Source organism: Oryzias latipes, chromosome 12 (genome assembly GCF_002234675.1).
Source record: "Oryzias latipes chromosome 12, ASM223467v1".
NCBI classification, from domain to species: domain Eukaryota; kingdom Metazoa; phylum Chordata; class Actinopteri; order Beloniformes; family Adrianichthyidae; genus Oryzias; species Oryzias latipes.
The window spans coordinates 2416211-2441246 of NC_019870.2; the positions used below are offsets into that span (position 1 = coordinate 2416211).

At 43.7% G+C, this 25036-nt stretch overlaps 3 protein-coding genes across 4 annotated transcripts in view; 1 reads left to right on the forward strand and 2 right to left on the reverse strand.

Annotated features, from left to right (window-relative positions):
• The first annotated feature begins 6 nt into the window (after positions 1–6).
• dusp26 (dual specificity phosphatase 26) lies at positions 7–8635 on the forward strand. Its single transcript, XM_004074622.4, has 4 exons — positions 7–925; positions 1076–1256; positions 3337–3548; positions 3706–8635. The coding sequence occupies exons 2-4, from the start codon at positions 1081–1083 to the stop codon at positions 3909–3911; spliced, it is 594 nt and encodes a 197-aa protein (XP_004074670.1). The 5' UTR covers positions 7–925; positions 1076–1080; the 3' UTR covers positions 3912–8635.
• A 1851-nt stretch (positions 8636–10486) lies between these two features.
• LOC101163424 (peptidyl-prolyl cis-trans isomerase) lies at positions 10487–13721 on the reverse strand. Its single transcript, XM_011481423.3, has 5 exons — positions 13569–13721; positions 13086–13116; positions 11182–11270; positions 10936–11108; positions 10487–10862 (listed from the first exon to the last, which is right to left on the reverse strand). Exons 1-5 carry the CDS (start codon positions 13635–13637, stop codon positions 10727–10729), a joined length of 498 nt encoding a protein of 165 aa, XP_011479725.1. The 5' UTR covers positions 13638–13721; the 3' UTR covers positions 10487–10726.
• A 2945-nt stretch (positions 13722–16666) lies between these two features.
• zmiz2 (zinc finger MIZ-type containing 2) overlaps positions 16667–25036 on the reverse strand; it is a 31504-nt gene continuing 23134 nt past the window's right edge. For both annotated transcript variants that reach the window (XM_020707441.2, XM_011481424.3), the window contains exons 12-20: positions 24819–24950; positions 24634–24739; positions 23419–23576; positions 23267–23334; positions 23121–23189; positions 22800–23041; positions 21526–21647; positions 21217–21408; positions 16667–18319 (exon numbers count right to left, since the gene is read on the reverse strand). In XM_020707441.2, coding sequence (XP_020563100.1) covers positions 18212–18319; positions 21217–21408; positions 21526–21647; positions 22800–23041; positions 23121–23189; positions 23267–23334; positions 23419–23576; positions 24634–24739; positions 24819–24950 — 1197 coding nt within the window. In that variant the 3' untranslated portion in view covers positions 16667–18211. The remainder of the gene's footprint in view (positions 18320–21216; positions 21409–21525; positions 21648–22799; positions 23042–23120; positions 23190–23266; positions 23335–23418; positions 23577–24633; positions 24740–24818; positions 24951–25036) is intronic.

Here is a 25036-nt window from a genome sequence, read left to right on the forward strand (position 1 = left end):
TGACATCTTTAAACAAGTCAAGTCAAAGCTTGACTTGTTTAAAGATACTTTACTTCAGTTTATTCTGTTTTTCAAGCACAAATTTACAAATTGTCTGGAGGTTTAAAGAAAGAAGAAACAATAGGTCAAGAAAATAAAAACCAACGTACAATGGCAATCATGTCATCATTACACATAATAAGTGTACAAACATATTCTCACTGTAGGTCCTCTCCTATGCTTTCATGTAAAATCTTAACTGTTCTCTCGTTTCACTGTTCTTCGGCTCTTTCAGAAGTTCAAGCTTTTTATACATTGTGTATTTATATTAATTCAGCTAATTTGCTATTTAAACAAAGTAAAATTGGCTCTTATTAAAGTCCTAAAAAAAGCATGTTCGCGTCTTAAATGTCCTCAACTGCTGAATTTAAAAAAATAATCTGCAAATAAATTTAGAAGATTCTGTGGATGTCTCGCTGAGAGATAAAACACCGGCAGAAAAGTTTCAATTATTCTTCATATTCATTTAACTGTTTCATTTATTGGATTATTATTTTGTCCCCAATAATTTTCAGGATTTACAGAGAAGTGATGTGTTCCTTTAATGTCCAGCAGAGGGCGCCAAACACCACGCAAAGGCCACAGCTGTACACAAACCGCTGCTGCTTTACGCGCGCGCGCACCCCAGAAACTGCCCTCGCGCTTTTCCGCCACAGACACGTCCGTTCACGCGTAGCTTTACAAGTGGAGACTTGCGCGCGGAGTCACGCGCGACTCGTGGAGGTCTTGTTGTGAAGATGGAGATGCTGCGCCTGGAGGAGGAGGGAAAGGCGTCCGGGGGCGTGTGAGCGGCAGCAGCAGCCGCATCCTCCTCATCCTCATCCTTCTTCCTCCCAGGGAATCAACATGGCCGTGCAGCGGTTCCCGCACTGACACAATCATCCAGGTGAATATTTGAGAACGCCCCCAGCACTCGGAACTTTCCCCCCAGACAGAAGCCACAGGTCCGATTCTGTCCGCGGGCCCAAAAGAAATGTCCCTGCTGAGGTTCTGACCCAAACCTCGGGCTCTGAGCTGTTGGTTGCTTCTTATCCAGAACAAATGGCGTTCATGTCCCGGTTCTCCCGGTCCCGGAGCAGCTCCAGGTCTCCGAGCCGGAAAGAATCCGAACCGTCTCCGAACCTGAGCGTGTCCGAGCTGGAGAGGCTGCTGTGCACGGGCAAGACGGCCTGCAACCACGCGGACGAAGTGTGGCCGCGGCTCTACATCGGAGACCAGTGAGTTTGGACCGGACAACCCCCCTCCCCCAAGGATCATGGAAACGGAACTTTCCAGAAATCCTGTCAGAATGGATCTAGATGGTTTGAACCCAGGCTGGTGGCCATGGAGATCCATCCTGCTGTGGTTTCAGATCAGACTCACAGGAGCACATTCCAATTGTTTTACTGTAAAACATGCTTTTTTACAGGGTATCCTGGTCCAGAACGGGTCAGAATCTCCGGGATTTATTTGTTTATCCTTTAGCCTAGTAAAAAAAAGTGGGATTTCTGCTACTGTGTGGAATCGTTTTATTAATCACACGTTAAAATTAAGATTATTTGTTTATTTTAAAAGTTAATTTTTGAAAGTTTCAAAAACTGTAAAACGTTGGGTGGATTTAGGGTGGATTCAGACCGGACACGCTAAAGTGAACCATAATTCGTTTCTCCTGATGATCCAGAACAAATTTTCAGTCTGAATACACCCAAGCGGACCCTGGTCCTGGACCAGGAACCGCTCTCTGACCCGTCTTTGGAGGTGGTCTCGGTTCGTTTCTAATCTGACTGAGCTTCGGTTCGTTCTGAGATTCCTCAGACTGAATACAATCTGTCCTCAGAGGGAAACAACTGGACCAAAAGGGCCACCGTAGGCGACGTAAACAGAGTAGGAATGTAGGAGAGGAGCCGCGGATAAATGTAAATCTACGGTTGTCGTGTTATCAGACAGAAAAATTGTCCAACTGTTTATGTGTCAGAACGTTTATTTTAACACAGCTGAAAAAACACATTTTAGGCTTTTCTGTGTCTCACAGCAAGCACTGCTGTGACATCATCTTAAAAGCTTCCTTGTAGTTTCCCCAACCTGATATAAGACCACAACGATGAGACACAGTGAATCCCTGAAATGTGATCTGATAAATTCAGTATCATCAAAACAAATTTTAACGTGATCCACATCCCTTCTCACTGTTTTCCCGACAATCTATACGTCATAAACATTATCAGCGTTCCTTCATGCCCGCCGGCTCCTCATCACTGCAGTTGCTAGCATCCTGAGTTAAAGCACACGCCACGTCTCCTGTCAATAATCGCCTTGCAGCCTGAAGCGCCGCACCAAATTAACAAGTAAAAGGTTTTGTTCCCCACATTCGGTAAAATATAAAACGGTAAAGTATAAAGTTTTAATAAGTTAAATGTACCGATAAGGAATGTAAAGCACGTCCGTCGTTCTCTTGTTGTTTTGACTCGCCCCCGTAGTTCCTGGCCAATGACTGACAAGATCTTTAGTCACATGGTTTTGTTTACAAGCTTTGGTCCGGATCAGAATGGCCCGCTTGATGCCAGTCTGAACACAGACCAAACGCAAGGTTCAGAACTCTGCGTTCAAGACCTAGTATTCCAGTCTCTGGTAGTGTTTCTCTTTATGCTGATGACATTATCCTGTTCACCACAAACATAATCCCAGAACCCGACTTTGAGCCCAAAATTTAAAAAATCTTTGACTAAGGGCAAGCTCATTCACTGATGATCCATTTAAAACACTGATCTGACTAGACACTGATGATCTGGTTAAGCGCAGATGATCTGGTTAAACTCTGATGATCTGGTTAAATACTGATGATCTGTTTAATATTTGATAATCTAGGTAAACGTGGAAGATCCAGTTAAATACTGATAATTCCATGAAACGATAACAATCTGGTTACATTTTTATGATCCGGTTAAACGCAGATGATCTGATTAAACACTGGTGATCTGGTTAAACTTCAATAATCCGGTTAAATGCTGGTGATCCTGTTAAAGGATAATAATCCGATCACATTTTTATGATTCAGATAAATGCTGATGATCTGGTTAAAGTTTAAAACATTTAGTCTAAATATTCATTTATTTATTTTTAATAAACAACCAAATATTTCCTCAAAACAATTAAAGTTTTTAGTTCTAGTGAGGAGGAGAAGTTTTTGTTTTGGCTCTCAGAGCTAAACCAGTTTTTTCCTGAAGGATCCGCTGATGTGATGCGTTCACTGACAGTTTGCAGAAACATCTCCGTTCGTCGTCCGGCGGTTCCTCACGCCCTCCCTCCTCCTCTCCGCAGAAACATCGCGTCAGACCGCCGTGAGCTGGCCAGACTCGGCATCACGCACATCCTGAACTGTGCGCAGAGCAAGTGGAGGGGCGGAGCCGAGTATTACGCGGGGATGAACATCACCTATCACGGCATCGAGGCGCACGACTCGCCCACCTTCGACATGAGCGTCAACTTCTATCCGGCTGCTGAGTTCATCCACAAAGCTATGTGCAGTGGAGGTCTGTGTCCACGAAAACCCGGAACAGAACCGGAGTCAAAGGGTCCGACACGCTCCGGGAACCGGTTCACGGGCGAAAGGAATTTGCTCTCTGTTGACTCTGCTTTTTAAGTAGAGGTTTCAACTTGAGTAACGCCGGCGCTTTGCTTTATTCTCAGGGAAGGTCTTGGTCCACTGCACCGTGGGGGTGAGCCGCTCCGCCACCCTGGTTCTGGCCTACCTGATGATCCGACAGAACCTGACGCTGGTGGAGGCCATCAAGACGGTGAAGGACCACCGAGGCGTCATCCCCAACCGAGGGTTCCTGCGGCAGCTCAGCGGCCTGGACGGCATCCTGAGGGAGAGCAGGAGGACGTCGCTGTAGAGCTGAAACCCAGCAGACACTGCGGTACGGAGGGGGGCGGAGCTCCTCCCAAGGACAGGACAATGATCGTCCAAAACAAGGTGGAGCTCCGCCCAAAAGCCTTAGCCTCTGCGAACAACTCGCATGATCAGGGAAAGCGGAGGCAAAACTGCAGAACCGAACCGCAGACGTCACATTTAAGCGCCGGTGCTTCCTCCAAACAGTATGAATGTAGTTTTACGGGATTCTTTTACCTAAATATTCCAGATTATGGGATGGAACTTTAACCTCTAGACTCAACCCGTCTCTGGATCTGGACTTTTCTGCTCTGGAGCACAGGTTTTTTATCCTCCCGACACCGAAACATTCCTCTGAGCTGGTTCTGGTTCTGTTGGACCAAACTCTTCAGCTTCCCGTCTTTTAGCGTAGAAGCGATTTTGAACGCTGCCGACCTGCCAACAGAGACGGAAGCTTCTGGTTTTTCACAAACTGATGTCAGACTTTACAGAAAGTTTCAGCAGCAAAAAAACAAAACAAAACAAGCATTAGTCTCTGAGCATCAGGGGGGCGGAGTCAGTGTCAGGGAGAAAACGCCAAAGGGAGCAAAACACAACTGGAAACGAAATCCTCGACAAGTCGTGCTGCATTCACTGTACCTCTGAAATCAGACATTTTGGCTTCTGAAATTTAAATCTGCAGTTAAAAATAGCAGATGTTGTTTCTCACCAAAGGTGTCCGTGTGGGCGGGGTCTTATTTCCATCGTCTTGCGTGGTTTTGAGGATAATTTCTGTGACCAATTTGGAAAAAAAACAGAAACACAAAGTTTTCAATCGCCTCGAATCGTCTGAATTGTGAAAATGTAAAAAAGAATTTTAGCAGATTTTGCATCAGCAGAGGAAGTTCTCCAAAATTTCTCTTAGATTCATAAAATTCAGATTTACCGTGATTCCGACAGAAAAATCTGTGCTTTTTCTGTCATTCACATTTTCTGACCTCCAGACCGTCAGTGAACGCACCGCTGCATCAAAACAGTGTTATGCCATCAGCTTCAAACAGGAAGCTCAGAGGGAGGGAGGGGCCACAATCTTTAACATCCAGCATTATTTGAACCCGTCTTTACATTGAGATCCTCTCTGAAATGTAAACAGAACTTCTTTCAAGTCCAGACGTGGCTTCTCCTGTTGCCTCAGTGTTATCCTGCATTACTCAGGCCCCGCCCCCAAACCCAAGTTAGGTCAGGATGTTTGTGGAAACATCTGGGCCGAACATTTATCAGTGTCTGAGGGAGGGTGTCTCTGGGGGGAACCTCGTTTCGCTGCGTTTTTTCTTTCTTTTCTTTTTGTGGAACCGGGAAGATCCAGATGCAAACAGAACTGCGTCAGAGGCCCCCCCCGCCCCGGAGGAGCGTTTGTGGCGGTCACAGCAGCGACTGATTGCTGCGTTTCTCCTCAGTCTGGACCAAACCCAAGAGCTCAAAGCAAAAAGAAAAAAACATTCCTGAACACAAGATGGATGAACTGGGAAGATCCTACTGTGGAAGAAGTGTCATTATATGGGCTTTTCAGCTCCGCTGGTTTAGGGTCCAGACCTTAAGGTCCCCAGGAATAATTTGGAGGTTCTTCTGTTTTTTAGTCAGGTTATGACACATTAGAGCAAGAAAGCCAATGTGAAGGTGTTCCTGTCGCAGCCAGGCTAAAGCAAACGCGTTGAGAAAGGGGCGTGGCCTAAACTGCACTCACCGTTCCTTCCAGCTAAAATCAAAGCTAGTCCCACAAAATGCTAGTGAGTCAGCAGGATCTTAATAGTTCATTAAGAATTTTTAACCCTTTTGTACGCATTCATTTCTGAAACCACTGCCAACTCGACAGAGAAGGTAATCCTTTACTCTGAGAGCTCCTCCCATTAAAGTAACCAGACGAAAACAAAAGAAACAAATTCTACAAAGATATTTGTGTTTTTTACTTTAGGACAGGTGCCATGTCATCATGAAGAACATGTTTTTTTTTGGAAACGGACGGATCGGACCGCTCCGCCAGGACGTGAGGCAGTGTTTTATCACTAGGCCTAATGGCTGCTTGTTACCCGCCTTCAGTGAAGGTTGAGCCCGATGTTAAGACAGCTGTGTTGACTGAACAGTTAAGGAACAGAGACTGCAGCTCCTCGTTTTAGGGCGTGGTCACCCAAAAAGACCCCGATCAATGCGAAAAAACGTCAGTCAAGAGGACGGACCGGGTCCAGCTAGTCTTTACAGTTTTACGCCGTCATCTTCTTTGGTGGTTCCAGTGACGGGTACTCTGGTTCCTAAAGGGATCCAGTTATGGCGGTTCGGCTCTTCTAAACTACCAAGCTCCTTCTCCGTCTTTGGTTCCACTGGCCTTAACAGTGTGATGAACCGCACCAAGGTTCACCTGCAGGTGAGCCTTCACACCTACTCAGATCAACCAACTGGACCAAACAGCCACACGTGTAGCCCACTGGTGATTTTTTCCATGACGCCGTACCGGGCTGTCGTCTGCTGGTGAGAACAAACGTTTCAGGTTTGGAGTTCGTTTCTTCACAGATCGATGAACCCTGTTGACGTGCTCCTAGAGCGGCGGATCTGTCGGGTGTTCAGCGCCTCCGGTGGTTCTCTCAAACGTTGCCGTGACTGTTAGCCGTCCTGTAGCACGAGAGACCGCACGTGCCATTGCAACAGCTCTCAACTGCCGGGTTGACGAAAGGCTTTGTTTACATCAGAGTCACACAAAGGCCGCAAAGAAACACAACAAACGATGAACTTCCTGAAGATTCCTCCGTGTCATTTTTGAAACATTTGTTCTGTTTTGACTCTCCTGATGTGGAGAAGCTGAGGGGCGGAGTTCTTGCTTTAGACGGTGTACCGGTGGACTTTAAGGTTCCCATGAAACGGATAGAAGACATTTCCTGTAGAGCCTGAATGTGGTTGATTATTGATGACAAATCTTTGACCAATTTGATTCTGATTCAGAATTTGATCCCCTTGGTTGAATCTTGATTTATTTTTCTAAATTATACGAAAAACTGAGCTTCTGATGATTAAAACTATTTTAAAAAAAGAACAAATCTGCCTTAGAGGTAAAAGATTTGTAGTTTAGGTCCATTGAAGACTCTTTGACCAACTCTGGACGTTTTTCCCGCCATCCCATAAATATTCGCTGCTGATGATCACCTGGAACAGGTGTTTAGCCAATTAAAACACAGAAAAGTCTGATTCAGGAAAGGAGCAGCTTGAACAGAGAGAAAAGCCCAAAACCAGACAGGATGGTGGATCTTACAGACCAGGATTGAGGAACTGCGATCTCTCTGAAGGCCGTGTCACACAACCACTATATACATTTAGCAAATATTGCACGGATGAAAATTGGTCGTATGTGGAAAAACAGAGAAAAGTTGCATTGCATTGTATCACAAATAAATCACGCAAAGAACACGTAAATCGACGTAGAACATGAACTGCGTGTGAATGTTGTGCTGTTTATATGCAGTTCATTAGTGATTGATGTGTCAAATACGTGATTTTAATGTGACAGGTGCGCCATATACACGATGTTAAAGTTATACATCGATGGTTCATCTGTGAATTCACGTAAAAACCCGTCGGCCGAAACCCTCGATGGACATCTGAGCACATCGACGAACACAAGAAACGCTTGTGAATTAATCACGAAAAAACAAAATTTCATACGTGGAAAATGCGCATAATGTATGTCGTGGCTGTTTGACACGGCCTTAGAGTGTATTCGGTCATCTCAGGCTGTCAGGTAGACTTTCTGCGTCACATGACGCCGTTCTCACCTGTTAACGGAGACGTTATTTCACGGTAGATCCTGAAGGAGACCTAGACCTCCATTTGGTTTCATGGGAACCCTAACTGTTTTTCTGCGGACTGATTTTGCTGCAGAGACCTTCGTGTTGACCTGCGTGACCTTTACGTCGACCTTTGCTCTGCTCGTCAAAGCTGTTTGATTTAGATTGAAAAGTCTGCACAGAAGTAAATGTTTACATTCAGAGGGAAGTCCGTGAATCCTTCTGGGCTGGTGGCGAAGCAGAGTTGAGACAAAGATTTAAAAAAATCATCTCCTCTCTCCGCTGTAAAAAAAGAAAAACCAAGATGTGGAGAAACGGCGCCACCACCTGTTGGTTGGCGGCATTGACGATGGGCGTGGCAGCTAATGTTTCCGTCCTTCACAGGGACCTTTTTTCTTGATGTGTGTAGATTAACCTCTTTGTCATGTGGTTGTGTTTGCGTCGTGACCTTCTGGTGTGCTTCCTCGCCTTTCCAGCGGTTCAGTCGGTGCGGAACGTCGTTGCCTTATAACCGAAAAGACCTGGTTTGGTTCCACATCCAGACGGAGACATGCAGTCCGTTTCAGGAACCAGAACAGCGGAAGACGTGGACGTACAAACACTTTCCTCAGTCCTCAGACAAACAACAGTTTTCAGAAGCGTCTTCTGTACTTTAACATGTGACTTTGTTCAATTGTGTGTTCCCTGTGGCTTTGTTGTGACGTGTTTTCTTGTTGGTCTCCTGTATTTTCGTTCTAACTGTAATCTTTCCACAGGTAACTTGACTTCTTGTGAGATTCTTATTGTGTCGCTCTCCTCGGAGATGTTGATGGCTCGACCGGCCCTTTGAGTCACGTTTTTACTCTTCACCAAACATTGAGACTCATTGTTTGTTTTGATAATTTGTGTACTTGGTTGCAAATAAAAATGATAGAAAAACTGTCTGACTCTGTGGTGAATTTTTGTTTTACTTGGAAATGGAAAGATGAATGTGAAGAAAAGAAGAATTTTTGCATTCAAAATAAGCGACTGTTTATAAATATTTTACATTTTTTGTAATCATCTGATAAACTTTTTAATTTATACCAAAACACCTGAGATTATTAGATATCAGCCAACTGATCATGTTTGTGTGCAGTTTCTTGATAGGGCACCAGAGGGCGACACGGCTGGTTTCCAAATGTCAAAACAATATTGATGTTACTTGTGCCTTTACTCTTTTTTTAATTTTTTAATCAAATCTCTTTTCTTCTTCGTCTTTTTATTTATTTATTTACTATTCTTTGATAATCAAATCTTTATAAATACAATGAACCACAGGAGTAGCCTATTTTACTCTCACTAAACGATCATTTCTGAAATCAGACTGCAGTCTCAAGTCCTGATGGTGTTTTTTACTCTTTTTATCCAAGTTACTTCCGCAGCCGACATATCTAAAATCTGTCAGGAACCAAAATGCAGGAGATTGAAATAATTAATAAATAAACTTCAACATGACAAAACGAAACGGGGACAAACGGACTGCTTAAAGTGAACCACAGTTCGTTTCCCGCGATAATCCGGGACCAATGTTTAGTCTGAATGCACCCAAACTGACCCAGAGATCATCTTTGGAGGTGGTCTCGACTGAGCTTTGGTTCACTCTGAGATTCCTCAGTCTGGATACAATCCGTTACTGGAGCGGAGAAACGAAACCAAAACGGCCACCGTCGCCGGGGATTACGGGACGTAAACAGAGTGTAAACTCATTGAAACGATGAATGCAGGCTCAATAAGACAACTTTCAACGAGATCCACGTTGCTTCTCACTGTTCTCCCGACAGATCTATATGTCATAAACACGTATCAGCGAACCTTCTTAGCCCTCGTCTCCATGGTAACCGCCTCGCAGCATGCCTGCGCCGTACCAAAGTAAAAAGTGTTCAACCTGACGTTTTTTAAAATTCATGAGCCAAATAGAAACTATCCTGACAAGGATTGCAAAATGCAGGACTTCTCTTATTTCTGTCTCTAGTTGATTTGCTTCGTGCTTCCTGGCCAATGAATGAAGATATCTTTAGTCACATGGTTTTGTTTACAAGTCGTTATTAGAAACAATAATCTGTAGATACTTTGTTGGAGGTCTGCTAAAGTGTTGCAGGTTTTCTTTTTTAAGACTTTGTTTTGTAATTAAAACGTAACTCGTAGCAAAAAGTAGTACACTTGAAGATTATTTAATGAAGTATACTAGATTCCAAGTATAAGTATTGCAGGTATACTATACTTATACTTGTAATGTAGGATGTATATCAACTAAATACATTTTTGGTTTACAATATATGGATAGTAAATGAAAGTACACTGCCTCCCTTTTAGTACAGACTAAGTATACTTATAGTACGCTTAAATAAAAACTTTTAGCTACGGAAACCTGGAAAAAGGGGAGCCAGACGTTCTGTATTTACCAAATATTTACCAGATTTTATGAAAGCTTAAGCCCTGCTATCAAAATATATTTAAATGGAAGTCAGTTTTAAGGAATTTTGGTTCTTACCAAACCTTTCAACCATCAGGAGATTTTAGTCTCCTCTGAAGTTTTTATCTTTTTTTACCAGTTGTGGTTAGTTTACTTGGTAACTTTGATTTTCCCGCTCATTAAAGCCACGTTGCCGTTTTCAGATGTTAAAATAAAAAACTAAAATAAAGGGCAGCCCAATCAAACGTGTTCGTCTGTCTACTGTTTGGATGCAGAACGATGTGGACAGAAGGGAAGCTTCTGCACAAAGACACTCAAAGAAACGCAAACGAAAGACCCATTTTACAGACCTTTATGTCATACCAGCAATACAAACAGACTCTGTACAGGAGAAGGGTCAGAACCGAGCGCAGATTTCCATTTGCAACGAACATTTTTAACAAATATAACTTCTACAGGAAAGAATACCAGGTAAAAAATATCATAGAAACACAAACCTAAGCACTTTAGGTCTAAATGTTTATCTGATTGCACTAAACACGACATTTGACGGCTAAGTTCAGATCAGCGGCGGCTCTATTTCAGCTCCCCACAGTCGGCGATGATGACCTTGGCTTTGGGGGTGCCGCTCTTCGAACCGTGTTTCTCCATGGCCTTGACGACGTCGATGCCCTCCAGGACGCTTCCAAACACCACGTGCTTCCCGTTCAGCCTGCCGAGCAGCACACTAGCTTAACCAACGGCACTTGAACGCACCCCTGAACACACCCGAACACACCCCTCACCAGTCGGTCGAGGCCGTGCAGATGAAGAACTGCGATCCGTTGGTGTTGGGGCCGGCGTTGGCCATGGACAGAGTCCCCATTCCCTTGTGCTTCAGCTGGAAGTTCTCATCGGGAAACGTTTCCCCGTAGATGGACTTGCCGCCGGTGCCGTCGTGGTTGGTGAAGTCTCCGCCCTGAAAGCAACCAAAGAAGTCCAGTCCACGCAGCCACTGGAACAAAGACTGGTTTGTCTTGGCTTCGGTGTACCTGGCACATGAATTTGGGGATGATGCGATGAAAAGAAGAGCCTTTGAAGCCAAAACCTTTCTCTCCGGTGCACAAAGCTCGGAAGTTTTCTGTAAAAAAAAAAAAGAAAGAGGGTAAAGCAGTTTTGCGGTGATATGCAACTAGCACAACAGTAACATTTTTATGCAATCAGCGTGTATCAGCCGATTCTAGCGTAAGAATCCACTTTAACTAACGTAAAGTGTGACATATCGTGCACATTTCTCCACGTCAGAATCCGTCAAGTTAACTGCATAAATGGTCCGCGAGTCAAAGTCGTTCAAAGAGCGTGTGTTATCTAGGCGTCATCGGCGACGTGTCCAGTGTTAAAGGGTTAAACGCTTGGCTTCGGGTGTCGAAGAGGAAACTTTTTTTCAAAAGTTTTCGAAACCACTATCCCCAGAAAACGTGACTCTAATGCTGGTCCTCAGTGCTCGCCGTCCAGCATGTTTGCCTCCTGCTTAAGTTATGTACACACCGGACTTTTGACGCCCGTTCTTGAATGGGAACACCCTGTGGTGTTCACACTGGACAAGCAGGGAGGGGCTTCTTCTTTTTCCACTGTTTACTAAAGCATATCCAGCACCTTCAGTTGGAAGAGGCTTGGAGCGAAATGTCGCAATTTGGGCATAAAAATGCAAACGGTTGGGCTCATTGCTAGCGTCCTTGCAATGGTGGATATGAGTGAACCATCACGTCAGGATAGTGGTCTTGGTTTATCTTTATTTAAAAAACGAGCGCAGACGTCATCAGGCTTGTCGTCGTGTCCGGGTTCACCAGAAAAACCAAATCCTACATCACTACCAAATCCCAGTCTCTGATTGGTCGACCTGGTTTAACTGGCGACGAGCGTTCAGGGGCCACAGGTTTTGTACATAGAGCTAGTCGTAAAAACCTGCATTGCTTTGCGTGAATACGTTTTGAAGCCGGAAGCAAAAAAACACGTATTTACTTTGACTTTTCATTGAAGTGGTCGCTTGAAGGCGCGTTGCCGAGGGCGATGTGAACGCAGCTTTAGTGCTAAAAAGCAGATTTAGGAGAGCGTTATCTGACCACCGTCCAGACAAATGCTGGCTATGCAAGCTGCTGACGTTGAATGCATTTTGGCCAAACAACAGCGCCCTCTGCTGGGTAGGAATGAAATGGTTTTAGAAAACATACTCACTGGGTTTTCTAAACTGACACATGACGCATTAGAATTTTTTTTTAATTCATTCAGTATTAAATATTACAAAATGAAACATTTGTGCTTTATTCTACCAGATACACGACATATTTTATTTTAAACACCATAAAACTCTTAAATCAAAGAGCTACACTCAACAGAAGGAATCCTTGTTTTATAATCACTTTTTTTAAAGGTAGTTACTAATTTTTTTATCATTTATTTTGCACTTTGTGTCATTTTTTCCTTATTTTGTTCTATGCTGGAGAACTGCTTTAACTGAATCCTAATTCACTACTTAAGTTGTTCTACCAATCCATCTTTTATCAAATTCCAGCAGGCATGTTTTTGGGGACCTTAATGCTTAATCAAAAATGAAAAAGAAAATGTTCTTTAAATATTTATATTTCATTTTTAAAAGGGTTTCTGTTTATGGTTGATTTGTTTCTTTATTTTCGCTGTTTTTTTCTCAGGTGGTGGACTGTGTGTCACGGCCTCTCGACCCTGGGGTCAAACCATCGTCGCGATGCTCTTTGCGTCCCAGGGACCGTCCTCTCTCCTCCATGAACACCCATCAGCCCTTTTTTCTGGCCTCGCTGAGAAACTAGGTCACATTTCTGACAATGTGTAAGTGGGACAGACGCTCGACTCTCTAATGCATCATGACGGTTCCCTTTTGGAGATGCTGATGGACGTCTCAGGTCGACTGGAGCTCACCCACCTGCAGTCTTTGGGACGGCATCGGCTCGCAGCTGCAGGAGAAACAAACCAGAGTCAGAGCAAGAAGGATCTGTCGGAGCTGGATCCTTCATGAGTGGATTTAGCAACCTTTTAGGCGTTATGTTGAATGTCTGTGTAAACAATAACATGTCTAATAAAATCATGGTTAATATCATGTACTTTCACAACAAAAAGTGTATATAATTAAAGCACAAACCCTTAATTTCTCAAATATAAATGAATAATTTTACATGTAAAAATGCAAGAAATATCTCAAGTGTTTTTTAGAATGAACAGCAGAAAACTTAAAGATGTCGCATTTATGTGAAGGAGAGCTGCTACTTGTAAATAATGGATGCACGGATCGTTTCCGGCTGCAGAAATGTCAGCAGATCAGAGGATGCTGGGCGTTCCCAGCAGCCTTTAGCGCCGAAACGCGGCCCCGTCGTCGCGAAGCTGACACCAGGTGGAACGGCTGCCTCACCTCCATCACGATCCTGCCCGCGTTCGCGCCGTCGATGCTGATGTCAAAGAAAACCTTCGGGTTTGCCATCTTTCGTGCGAAGTTTGTGTGAAGCTTCGCTGTTCGGTAAAATGTCCGTGAACGCCTCACCGCACTCCGCCCGCTTGCTGTGGGGTTTTATACTTTCCTCCTCAAACGTCACAGTCTCTGTCAGACGAACGCCGCCAGAATGGACCAATCACGACGCAGAGAGGCGGGGCCTCTGACAGAGCTTCCTCCGCTGTCTTCATAACGATGGCGGACTTTTGGAGGTTTTTCCCACAATCTGACAATTTAGGAGGCGGGGAAAAATTGAAATAATTTAAGTATGACGTAAAGCGTTCAACTGGACAATTAGTGAAGCACGTTTGCATTTTAAGTGCCTTATGATAGGTGAGACCTCTGCTTTAAATATTAAACTTAGGTTTTGTGACATTTATGTATGGAATTTTTCTTTACACTTCCTGGAAACATAATGAAAGTTTTTAAACTGCTGCAGATTAAAAAAACACATTTTTTTTGCTATCATTATCGTTATTTATATTTATTTATTAATTTCATTTATTTCTTTATTTTAAGACTTTGCTAAATGTGTGTATTTTGTGTATGACTGGATTGATAAAAATAAAAATCTTTCAAAAACAAGTTAAAAACTCATCACCATTAAAAACAAAATCTTTTTCTAAATAAAGTGACTTTTAATTTCAATTCAGGAGAGCGACAAAGTAACTGTGTGTACAATGATGATCATGATTAAAAAATAAATAGAAAAAAATGGCAATTACAATGTGTTACAAAATATGTGGAATAGTTTACATATTTAAAAAAACACCTCTTCAAAACAAATTTTGCAGTTGAATAGTCCGTTATTTTCAAATATGTGTTGCTCAGATTTGTCAAGACAGCTGTTTAGATGGCGTGCAGCAGCGCCGTCACAGAGCCAACCCCCCACCCCACCACACCCCTCGCCGTCATACATGCATCATGTACATACACATGACTGTGACACTTTTGTTTTTTTTACAACTGCGGTATAGTTTCCAACATACAGAATGTTTACAACAATTATCCAACCACAGACAATAAAGTTAATAAATGATCGTTTGATTCGATAAACACACGTTCTCTAATGAAAACAGCTGAGTATACAGTACGTCAACCCGCGGCAGGATGGGCTCTACGTGTCAGACCGCTCAGAAACATACAATGACTTTCCGGTGGCAGAAAACGCCGTGACACACAGTTCATTTACAGAAAAAGTTCAACACCCCCCCCCCCCCCCCCCCCCCCCCGCGGCAAACCAACAGTGTTTGTGTGTGGGGCGTTCACAGTGCTGCGGGACACAACGAAAACCTCAGCTCTGCCTCAAAGAACCGTTTCGATGTGGGAGAATCCTCTACGCTCTGGTGTTTGTGGGAAGCTTCGTGACGTTTTCTGTCATTTGTTATAGAAAAGACAAAAACAACAAACGAAAAAACAAAAAAAAAACTGCTTGGACACAAATTTTTGCGATCTAATACCCGATTGGACAGATGTAAATTTTAAAGTAGTTCTTGTATCTCTGCTCAAACTATCAGGCTATAAAGTGTGATACCACACCCTAGTGGCCAAGGGTGGTATAGCAATTCAAGAGACGTCCTTGCTAGCGTAACTCTTCTACTGTTTACGAAATTGGAGTAATTTCAACGGATTTCAACGCTGCTTTTCTGAGAGTCAGAATCAGCTGGTTTCCATTAATTGCATAAGTGTTGATTGCGTAAACGGTCAAAGAGTTACGGTAGTTCAAAGAACGTCAACACAGGAGCCAAAGCTTTTTCAAGCTAAAGGTTTTGTTCAGAGAAAACTATAAACTGATCATAAAATGTTGATTTTCTTAAGGCTGTGTCACAGAGCAGCTACATACATTTTGTGCGTTTTCCACGTATGAAATGTCCGTCTTTTGTGATACACGTGTGACTAACGTAATCCATAAGTGTTTCCCGCTTTCGTCATCTGTCGATGTGGGCAGATGTCCGTCGAGGGTTTCATCCGACGGGAATTCGGCTTTGAGATGTTCAAAACTTTTTGGTCGGTTGAGAACTAAGCAGTTTACGTGTATTTTACATAGTTTATCTACAATTATTACGTTAATGTTACGCAATTGGGCGAGGTGTTTGTGAGATGGTTTTCCACGACCGTATGTCTATCAGACTTTTCACACATGTACCACCCATGTACAACTTTTATATCAGCTCACATATCACAAATTAGGTTATCGACGCACGAATCATTAATGAATTTCATATAACAGCGCAAAAATCATGCACGCTTCTTTGCGGGGTTTACTCGTTCTTCATTGGTCTAACGTGGTTCATTTGTGATACATCTGTGAAATTTTTACGTAAAGACCACAACTTTTCACACTTTTTCCACATATGACCAATTTTCATCCATGCAATATGCGCAAAATTTACCTAGTGGTCGTGTGACTCGGCCTTAACATGTTAACACTTGAGATTTGGGGTAAATTCGCACATCTGGTCCCGTGACTTTAGCTTCATACCAAGTCTCTATTAAAGGGGATCGTCTAAAATGAAATATCCAGTTAGAAAACCAGATTAATTTATTCAAAAAAGAGAATAATAGTGTCTGAATTTACCTCAAACAGACAAACATTGTTGGGTTTGGAATTTTTATATTGTTTTTTTTTTATATTGAAATTGCAGAGAAAAACAGATTCATTAGGATGATTTAAAAAAACAACTTGAAACCTTGTACCAAAGTTGACAAATTAAGAATGCTACTTTTGTTTTATGGAGGGTCAATTTTTCTTGTGTTTCTTATTTTCTGGAAGACCCTCAACATCCTACTCAAAGCTTGTTTTAGACACCAAACACCTCAAGGTAAACTGCTGCTTTGGCATTGGCCACGCCTCCTTCAGGCACCAACCAGCTCACATTGACAACAGCTGGAAAAGTCCCATTTTGATTCAAAATGGTGGCTTACTGGAGCCAACGAGTCCATAGCAACCATAGATTCTTTTTCACCTTTTCGGTCGATAAAAACATTGATCATTTTTTAAAATCTCCATGTCAAAGTAATTTTTCCAATTTTCCTTAGTAACCAGCGTTTTTGCACATTCCCTTCACAAACATGAAGCAAACCCCAGAAATACCAAATGTTGTGGTTCCACAAATGACCACTTGAGGCTGGTTTCAGTAGAGAGTCCAGAGGCATGACCTTGCACTAAAAGTTAACATACAGTCTGGTGTCAAAGATGCTGCTGTTGTTTATTGCTTCATTTGCTAATCAACACAGCTGTGTTTGTGTGTGAAAATTTTTTTTTTCTACCTTAAAAAAACTACCACCTTAACAACGGTGCAGTGCGAAAGTCACTGATGTGTTTTCTAACGAGCTGCATTTCTAGATTAGACTGAAGAAACAGGTGTGAAGTTGTGTAATTCAGTGGTCCCCAACCCCCAGAGCACAGACCGGTACCGGTCCGTTGGGCAGCTGGTACCGGGCTGCAGAGATAAAAACCAAAAACACCACCTTTCCGTTTTATTTCTAATCTGACTCTGAAAGACGTTTAATTTTGGGAAAACTACTGGATTCTCTTCACCACTTCCAACTCATTCCTGACGCAGGTCAAGTCGCTCGGTCACGTGTGGAAGATTCATCCCATACTTTCTTAAAGCGACTGCTCCGACTGATAAACGGAAACCTTCAAGCTAGCCATGTTAACAAAAACAAACGTAACGGAAAGATTCTTTTGGCAGAAAAGAGGAAACAGAAGAAGAGCCTTCCACTTCAAAATAAAAGAAATCTGCACTTAACAGACAAAAACCAGGCGTCTTTCCTTCAAATGTGGATTAATAGTGACAGTTTTTCAGGGAAACTGGAAGCTTAAAGGAAGAAAAGATTTTAGGCCAACTTCATCCTTGTACTGGCTGGTCGGTGCAAATATTGTCTGACATGAAGCCGGTCTGTGGCCTGAAAAGGGTTGGACACCACTGCTGTAATCCTCTGGAATGAGTTTAAATACATTTGAAAACAGTTCCAAAAAAATAAAAATCTCATCTGACATGTTGGTATTTTACATCAAGATCTGGGATATCATCGCAGCAGATCTTTTAACCTCGTTTTGTGCAGTTTCTATGGTGACAGTTTGGGGGTGGAGTCACTGAGCTTTGTAGGACGTTATAAATGTGAGTTTCTTATGTTTTCATGTTTAGATGGGAGCGTTGTTAAACCTGTAGGTGAAGCTTAAAAACTGAAAGGCGGCACCTGTGACCAAACTGAAGACGTCTGGAGAGCAGACGGCAGACACGTTCAGCTGTTTTTGCGTGTCTTTTAATCAAAATGTCACCAGAGTTTAGTGTTTTTGTGCTAGAAGGTTGGTTTGGTACGTTTGGACTCAGCGTGACTGTACAATGACTCTCCAGCAGGGGGCGCCCTGCCTCTCGCAGCAGAAATGGTTCAAAAAGCTTCGAGTTCCTCCTGGTCAAACCTTCTGAGTCGACGTGTCGCAGGCGGCGTGGGCGGAGTCCAGCTTAGAGAACGGAATGACACACGACAACACTGCCACTCACGCACACACAGAGCAGGGCGTTCACCCGGCGACGGCGGATGGGAGGCCGGAAGCTTCAGTTGGTCTCGAACAGCGCCAGCAGGTCGTCACTGCTGTTGTTGGGGAGGTCGGGGGGGCCCAGGTACGACAGCAGCTCGTCCGGGTTGGTGAGTTCGGGGAGGAGCTTCAGAAGCAAAACGGAGCAGCAGTTAAAGCCGGACGTCCAGCATCTTTGTGTAGGTCAGCTTCAGGCAGGGGCGGAGCTAAAGGTTTGGGGGCCCTGTGCAAAATCTTAAAGTAGGCCCCTCCCATCAGCTATTTTCCAAGCAGACATCAACAGATTAAAAAAAAATAAAGTGAACACAATTTAAAGTTGGATGTCAGAATCTTTAAAAAAAAAAACCTTTAAAAGCTCTAAATTGAAAAATAAACAAACTGAGCTAATTCAAGTGTTTGGATGACAAAAACATTAAAAAATGTGCTCATGTAATACTTAATACTCAATTTATGGAGGAGAATTTTACATAAATGTGCAAAAAAAGAACCTGAACTTTTTCTGTTTAACCCTTGTGCTATCTCAGATGACCCCACCATTACATTGACGTGTTATTCCTACCATGACAAAGGTGGATAAAGGTGGAAAGATTTCATGTAATCCATGGAAACCAGTGAAGATCACAAATCATTGAAGAAAAAAGGTTCAGCGCACTGTTTAGTGGGTCTAGATGACCCAACTCCCAATGTTAAAGTGCCTAGGATAGCACAAGGGTTAAGATGCCTTCGTAGGTCATTGATTGCATTAAAACAAACTTCTAGAGAGACATGCTGTCATTGTTAAACACTTATTAAAAGAGTTATAAATCCCAGTATGAATCTTTGATTATCTCAAACTGGTGCCGTAGTCTGCTGCGTTTACGACGATAAAATGTCAACATCTGTTCATGATATGCAGATTTCTGGTAGACTATATATCTGTAATAAGCTTAAAATATATAAACTGATCATAATAATGACAATAAAATAAGAATCTGACTCCAATCAAGTCCGAAACTACGTGATCGGACCCGATTTCTCACAAAAAAACCCAACAAGCACATAAAAATCTGGGATTCAGTTAAAGTCCTAATGTCAGTCCAGTCAGTCTGAAGCCTGTCGTACGGTGGCCCTGAAGTCCAAACCACATCAACAAATCACGCGACCCAAAAACATTTTACAGATCACAACGACAATTAAAAAAGCAAAACAAATAATAAAAAAACAGCATTACATTTTAGAGAACAAAAAAATTACAGAAACCAAAAAGGAAAAACAAAAAAATCAGAAAGCAAAAGTAATTTCCAGAAAGAAAGAAAAAATGTTAGAAAAACAAACACGATGAGAAACAAGTGATTGGATGATGATGATGATGATGATGATAACATTTGGTAGAAATTATGTAAAACATCATCATCCAATAAGCGATGTCCATAGTACCTACCTTTTCTGGTTTCCAAATTAAAGAAAATTACTATATTTTGAAAAGCAAAAGTAATTTTTAGAAAACAAAATGAAATGTTAAAAAAGAAAGGACAATAAGAAACCACAAGAGGTGGGCATTATGGGACATCGCTGATTGGACGATGACGTAAGCGATACAGGATATCGTCATCCAATCAGCGATGTCAAGGCCCGTACACACCGGGACGAATATTCGCCAGGCGTTACTCGCCAGCGTTTTTCGCCACGTTTTTTGTGTTCACACCCAGGCGATTTTCGCTGACGATGAGCCGAGCGAACATGCAATTTCATTCCCTGACATTAGATGGCGCTTAATGTAAACAGAAATACTCCTGTACACAAGGTGGCGCTGCGCAACTTTACGCTTCTTAAAGTCGCTTTTCACTCAGAAGAAGAGAGCAAGTATTTACACGCTTGTCAGAATCATACAAAGAAAACATGAATATTTCAAGCTTCGGGGATATTTTAGAATGTCCGTCATTATTTCTTTGCGGCTGTGTAGATGCAACTTGGCGTCTATCTTCTTCGCTGGTATGTGTGCTCAGAAAGGCAGTTTTGTGTTTGAGCGCCCCCAAGTTGTGTTTTACTGTAACTTCAGAGGCTCCAGACACGTGTGCAAAAGCGGTCGAATAGATTGGTCGAATAGATTTCGACGCGACGCGTCAAAAAAAAAAAAAACGAACCCGAGGAGTTTTTTTTTTTTTTGACGCTTTGACGCGTGGCATTTTTTCGCGTCGGTGTGCACACTCACATTGGTGCCCTTTGTTTAGTCACGAGGCGTTAAACGTCGGCGAAAATCGCGCGCGATATTCGTCCCGGTGTGTACGGGCCTTCAGTGTCACCTTCAGTGCCCCCCCCCCGATCACCAGTGAAAACCATCTCCAGGGTTTTAACCACACTACACCTCCCAGTAACCCCTGCACACACTTCCTGGTTGCCGCACACCTGACTCTCATTCCTTCAATCAACCACAGCAGACTTAAGCTCTGCACTGAGCCTCACTCAGTGCGAAGTATTGATTCTGCCTTCATTACTGAGGGTTGTATTTGGATCTTATCTTCCGTCTCCTCACTGTTTGCCTGCCCCGACCCTCGCCTGGATCCTGACTACCCCTGTCTCTCCTCTGATGACCTCACCCTTGTTATTGACCCTGATTTAGCTTTGTGGACTTTTAGCTGAGCTAATAAACCTGCTGCATTTGGATCCAGCCGTCTGTCTGCCTGTTCTTGTGACAGTCCCATAATGCCTACCTTTTCCGGTTTCTTATTTTCTGTCGTTTTTTACCATTTTACACGAATTCCTGGAAATTCCTTTTCCTTTCTTTTTGTTTTTTACGTTTTGGTTTCTGGAATTTCCCACACCTTGGTGTGACCTTTTCAGGTCAAATACATGAAAAATTGTAAGATATTTTTTTTCTTTACATCTGGACACATGAAACCTAGTGTGTCTTTAACAAAACAATATTTTGCTTTGATCTGATTGAAAAAAATATCATCCAGGAGAAACACATGAATGTTTTCATCTTCTGAGCTGGATCACGTGACCTTCAGTCTTTGATCACATGACCAACTGGGTTCCACTCACGTCTAAAGCGTGTTCCGCCCCTTCCCCCCCCGGAGCGCCCAGACCGAAGGAGCCCTCGCCCTGCAGCCGTGGATTCTGGGTGTTGGCGGTCCGCTGGGGCAGCGGGCTGCCGGCGTCGCCGTGGCCCTGGTTGCCATGGACACCCGTGGGGTGCTGCAGCAGAACGGCCTCCATCCGTCCAGAGTGAGGCGTCTGGGCACAAAGAGGCAAACGTTCAGGACAAAGAAATCCACGACGCTCTTCGTGGAACTGAGACTTCTCCTCCTCAGAAATCCTGAGTCCAGAGTCGTGTTTGAAGACGAGCCTCACCTGGTCAGGCTGGTATGGGAGCGGAGGTGGGGGTCCGGAAGAGCTGTACTCTCCGAGAGTCGGCGTTCCAGGAGTGTTAGGGAAGTCTGTGAATCCAGACTGGCTGGAAAACCCCTGACTCCCTACAGGGAAAAAATAAAATTATAGCGTTGGATTTTATTCACATTTTTTACAGTTTTACAATTTTTTATTTAGTTTTTGAATCCAATTCTATAATTTTTTAGCAGTGATGCATATTTTTTAAATTTTTGTACCTTTTTGGCTAATTTTATTATTCATTTGTCTTTTGCATTCCCCAATGCACTTTTACATAAAATGCTGAAGTCAAATTTGCATAGGGTTATTCCATCTATAGATCAGGGGCCTCAAAAGTAGGCGGCACCCTGGCGGAAACTTCTTTTGATGACGAACACACGTTTCATTTGGCGCCAAAATATTGATGTTTATTAGCTCTGGTTTTAGTGAATTCATTTTTTTCCCGTGCTCCTCCTCTACGGTCTGTGCACGAGGTAAACAAGCGCACGCCATACAAGAACACGCCCCTTCCACGGAGACAGCCGCGTTGTGATGCTAGGATCCCAACCTGCTATGCTAACGAACAGTTCCGTGGATCACCAGTTCGCGACCACGTATAAATATCAGGCAGACCGGACTTTAAGACGACAGATCAATACAACAAAATTATAAAAATAGGTATTTTCTAATTAGTTTTAATTTTGTTGTGACTTCCTCTGTTTGCATTCAACATATTATCATTTTAGAAAGTAAAACACCCGAAGTTTTCCTGTTTAAAATAGTGCAATAATTTGGCGGGTAAAAAAATGTTTGTTGGCTCAGCCATTTTGGTTTTGGTGTACGCCAACAGGCCTTTATAAGCGCAACAAGGATTGGTAAAAAAAACAGCTGATCAGGTAAAAGGTCATTTTGATATTCAGTCAAAGGAAATCATTGTTGTCCACAGTGATAGAAAAGTAAATGACTAAATCTTCCTTCTCTAATGCTTTCCAGGCGCCTGGAAAAAGTATATAAAGAGCCCTAATTTAAAAAAATTAGACCTTAGTATTTAGTTTGTAAGAAGATTTTTTGTAATTTTATCAAAAGAATCCATAAAAAATAATTTAAAAATAATACAATAAAAATTAATTTACAAATAAACAGAATTTAAAAACTTTGCATCTGAAAAAAATCTGCCTAAATGTCAACATGTAAAATTTCCGTAAATAAAGTTATATGGTTATTTTAAAGGGGGCGGGGCTTTGTCTGGGGGGGGTCACCTGGCCGGCTGTAGTCGGGGGTGTTTCTGCCCCCTGCTGTCAGACCGTGGTACGGCGATGCCGCCGGCCCGAGTGCCGCAATCATCTCCATTACGTTGGGCAGCACCATGTGGCTCGGACTGACGGTGCGGCAGCGTTTCAGGACCGGACCGTCGGGCTCCTCCTTTATGTGCAGGTCCGGTTTGACCGGAACCGGCCTCCAGCCGCACACGGGATCGATGGTGATCTCCTCGTAGTCGGAGCTGAGGAGGGAAGCAGAAGCTGTCAGGTCCACCTGAGCTCAGCAGTTGGTCTGTGTGGCGTTCAGGGGCGGAGACTCACTTCTGGATGTAGACCAGAATCCCCAGCATGTACTGGTCCACCTCCAGCCCCTCCAGCAGCGCCGTTTTACTACAAAACACAGGAGCGAGCAGCTGGTTCACTTCCACTCTGACAGGGCGAGGCAGAGCAAGCGTCGCCACACTTACTTGCACACAGGACACCTCCAAGTCCCCCTCTCGCAGTTCAGCTGCAGGTACGACTCCAGGTCGAAGCACTGGAAAGGCAAAAGAGGGTCCAGACGTGAGGACGGGCCGGCCCGATGCAGGCGCGCCCGCCTCCGAGCAGCAGCGCAGCTCACCTGTATGTGTCTGCAGTCGTGGCCCCGCGCCGGCAGCTGGATCCGCCTGAAGGTGATCGGACACTTTAGGGACACTTTGATGGCCGTCTGCTCCACGCCGTCCTCCCCGTTCAGGCCCGGCGTCCCGGGAATGGTGCCGCTGCTGAAGTTCCTCTTGACTGAAGCAAAAAGGGGAAGACAGTTCAGAGGCAAGCTCCTCCCACACAGGGGGGTTATCAGACGCATCCATTTTGAATCGTTTTGTGAATTTTACATAACCGAGAATCGAAAAAAATGAATGTGATTTAGCGTAAAAGCAGTAAGCCGAACTTAAACGCGCAGCACGTTTCTTTACTCGTACATTTCCGAAGAGCACGCAAACATGGCTGACCCTACAGACCGCGTGATCCGATTGGCTCAGACTTCGCCTAAAGCTCCTGTTTGGAAGCATTTTGGCTTTTTTCATGCTGACGGTCAAAAGGCTTTGGTCGAAAGTCAATGCCGTGTGTAAGCTGCATCACATCAAAATTCAGCTTTTTTTTTTTTAGCGGTGGCTGAGTGACGCTTCACGAAGCACGGAGATTTTCATGACAGTTGTACTGAAAAAGACTCGGAGCTTTAGGAATTCAATGATGGCGACATCTGGTGGACTTGGGATTACTTGTAGTCCCGCCCACAATTCAGAAGTCAACTTCTAATGAACTCCTGCCGCTCTGCAGAAACTATGTCCTAGAAAACAACACAGATTTATAGGTTTTGCCTGAATAAATAGGTCAGAAGATGATCGGAGTGGGACTTTAAAATATGTAGAATTATTTTTAAAAAATAAATTACTTCGCGGATTCACCTGTCGCTGGTTATATTTTTTAACCCCAACGATAAACGAGGGATCACTGTAAAAAAAACTTAATTTATGCCAGCATGACCTCCATAAACATCAGTTTGTTTTAAGGTGAAAACAAACACCAACTGGTTTTAAAGCATTCTAAATGAAGAAAACGTCATCCACTCGTCAAGAGTGTAAACCTGAGAATCGTTTGGTGGAAAGGACGAAGGAGAGACGGGAAACCAGGAGAAGCTGAAGAGGGTGGAAGGGCATTTCAGGAGGAAGGATTCATTAAAAAAGATGAAAACTTTAACTGGTGCAAGAATCCAAACAGCGTCTGAGTAGTGTGACATGTCAGAACCGTTGGACTTCCTGCTCTGCCCGCCTTTTCCCCCCTGCGCGGGACTCACTCTTGGTGATGCAGTGCTCGGCCGGCAGCAGCCTCTTCTTCATCAGGCCCTGCAGGACGGACCTGACGGACGGTCGGTGCACCAGCTGCAGCACAAACAGGTGAGACTGGAAAAGAGAGGGAGGGGGGTGTTCAGGTGTGAGCGGCACAGAACCTCTGCAGTCGGGGAAGGGGGCGGGGACTCACGCAGCAGCAGGCCGTCACCGTGATCTGCACCGTGTTGCGCCCCGGCTGGCACACCTGCTTCAGGTACAAGGGCTTGTGGGAGGTTTTGTTGTCGCCTCTTTCGATGGACAGAGGCGTGGCGTTGACACTGACCTGCAGAGAGGAGAGCGTCCCGATGAAAGCTTCCTGTGCTTGCGGCGCCATGTTTACGATGAGTCATTGACCCCCGAACCCTCAAA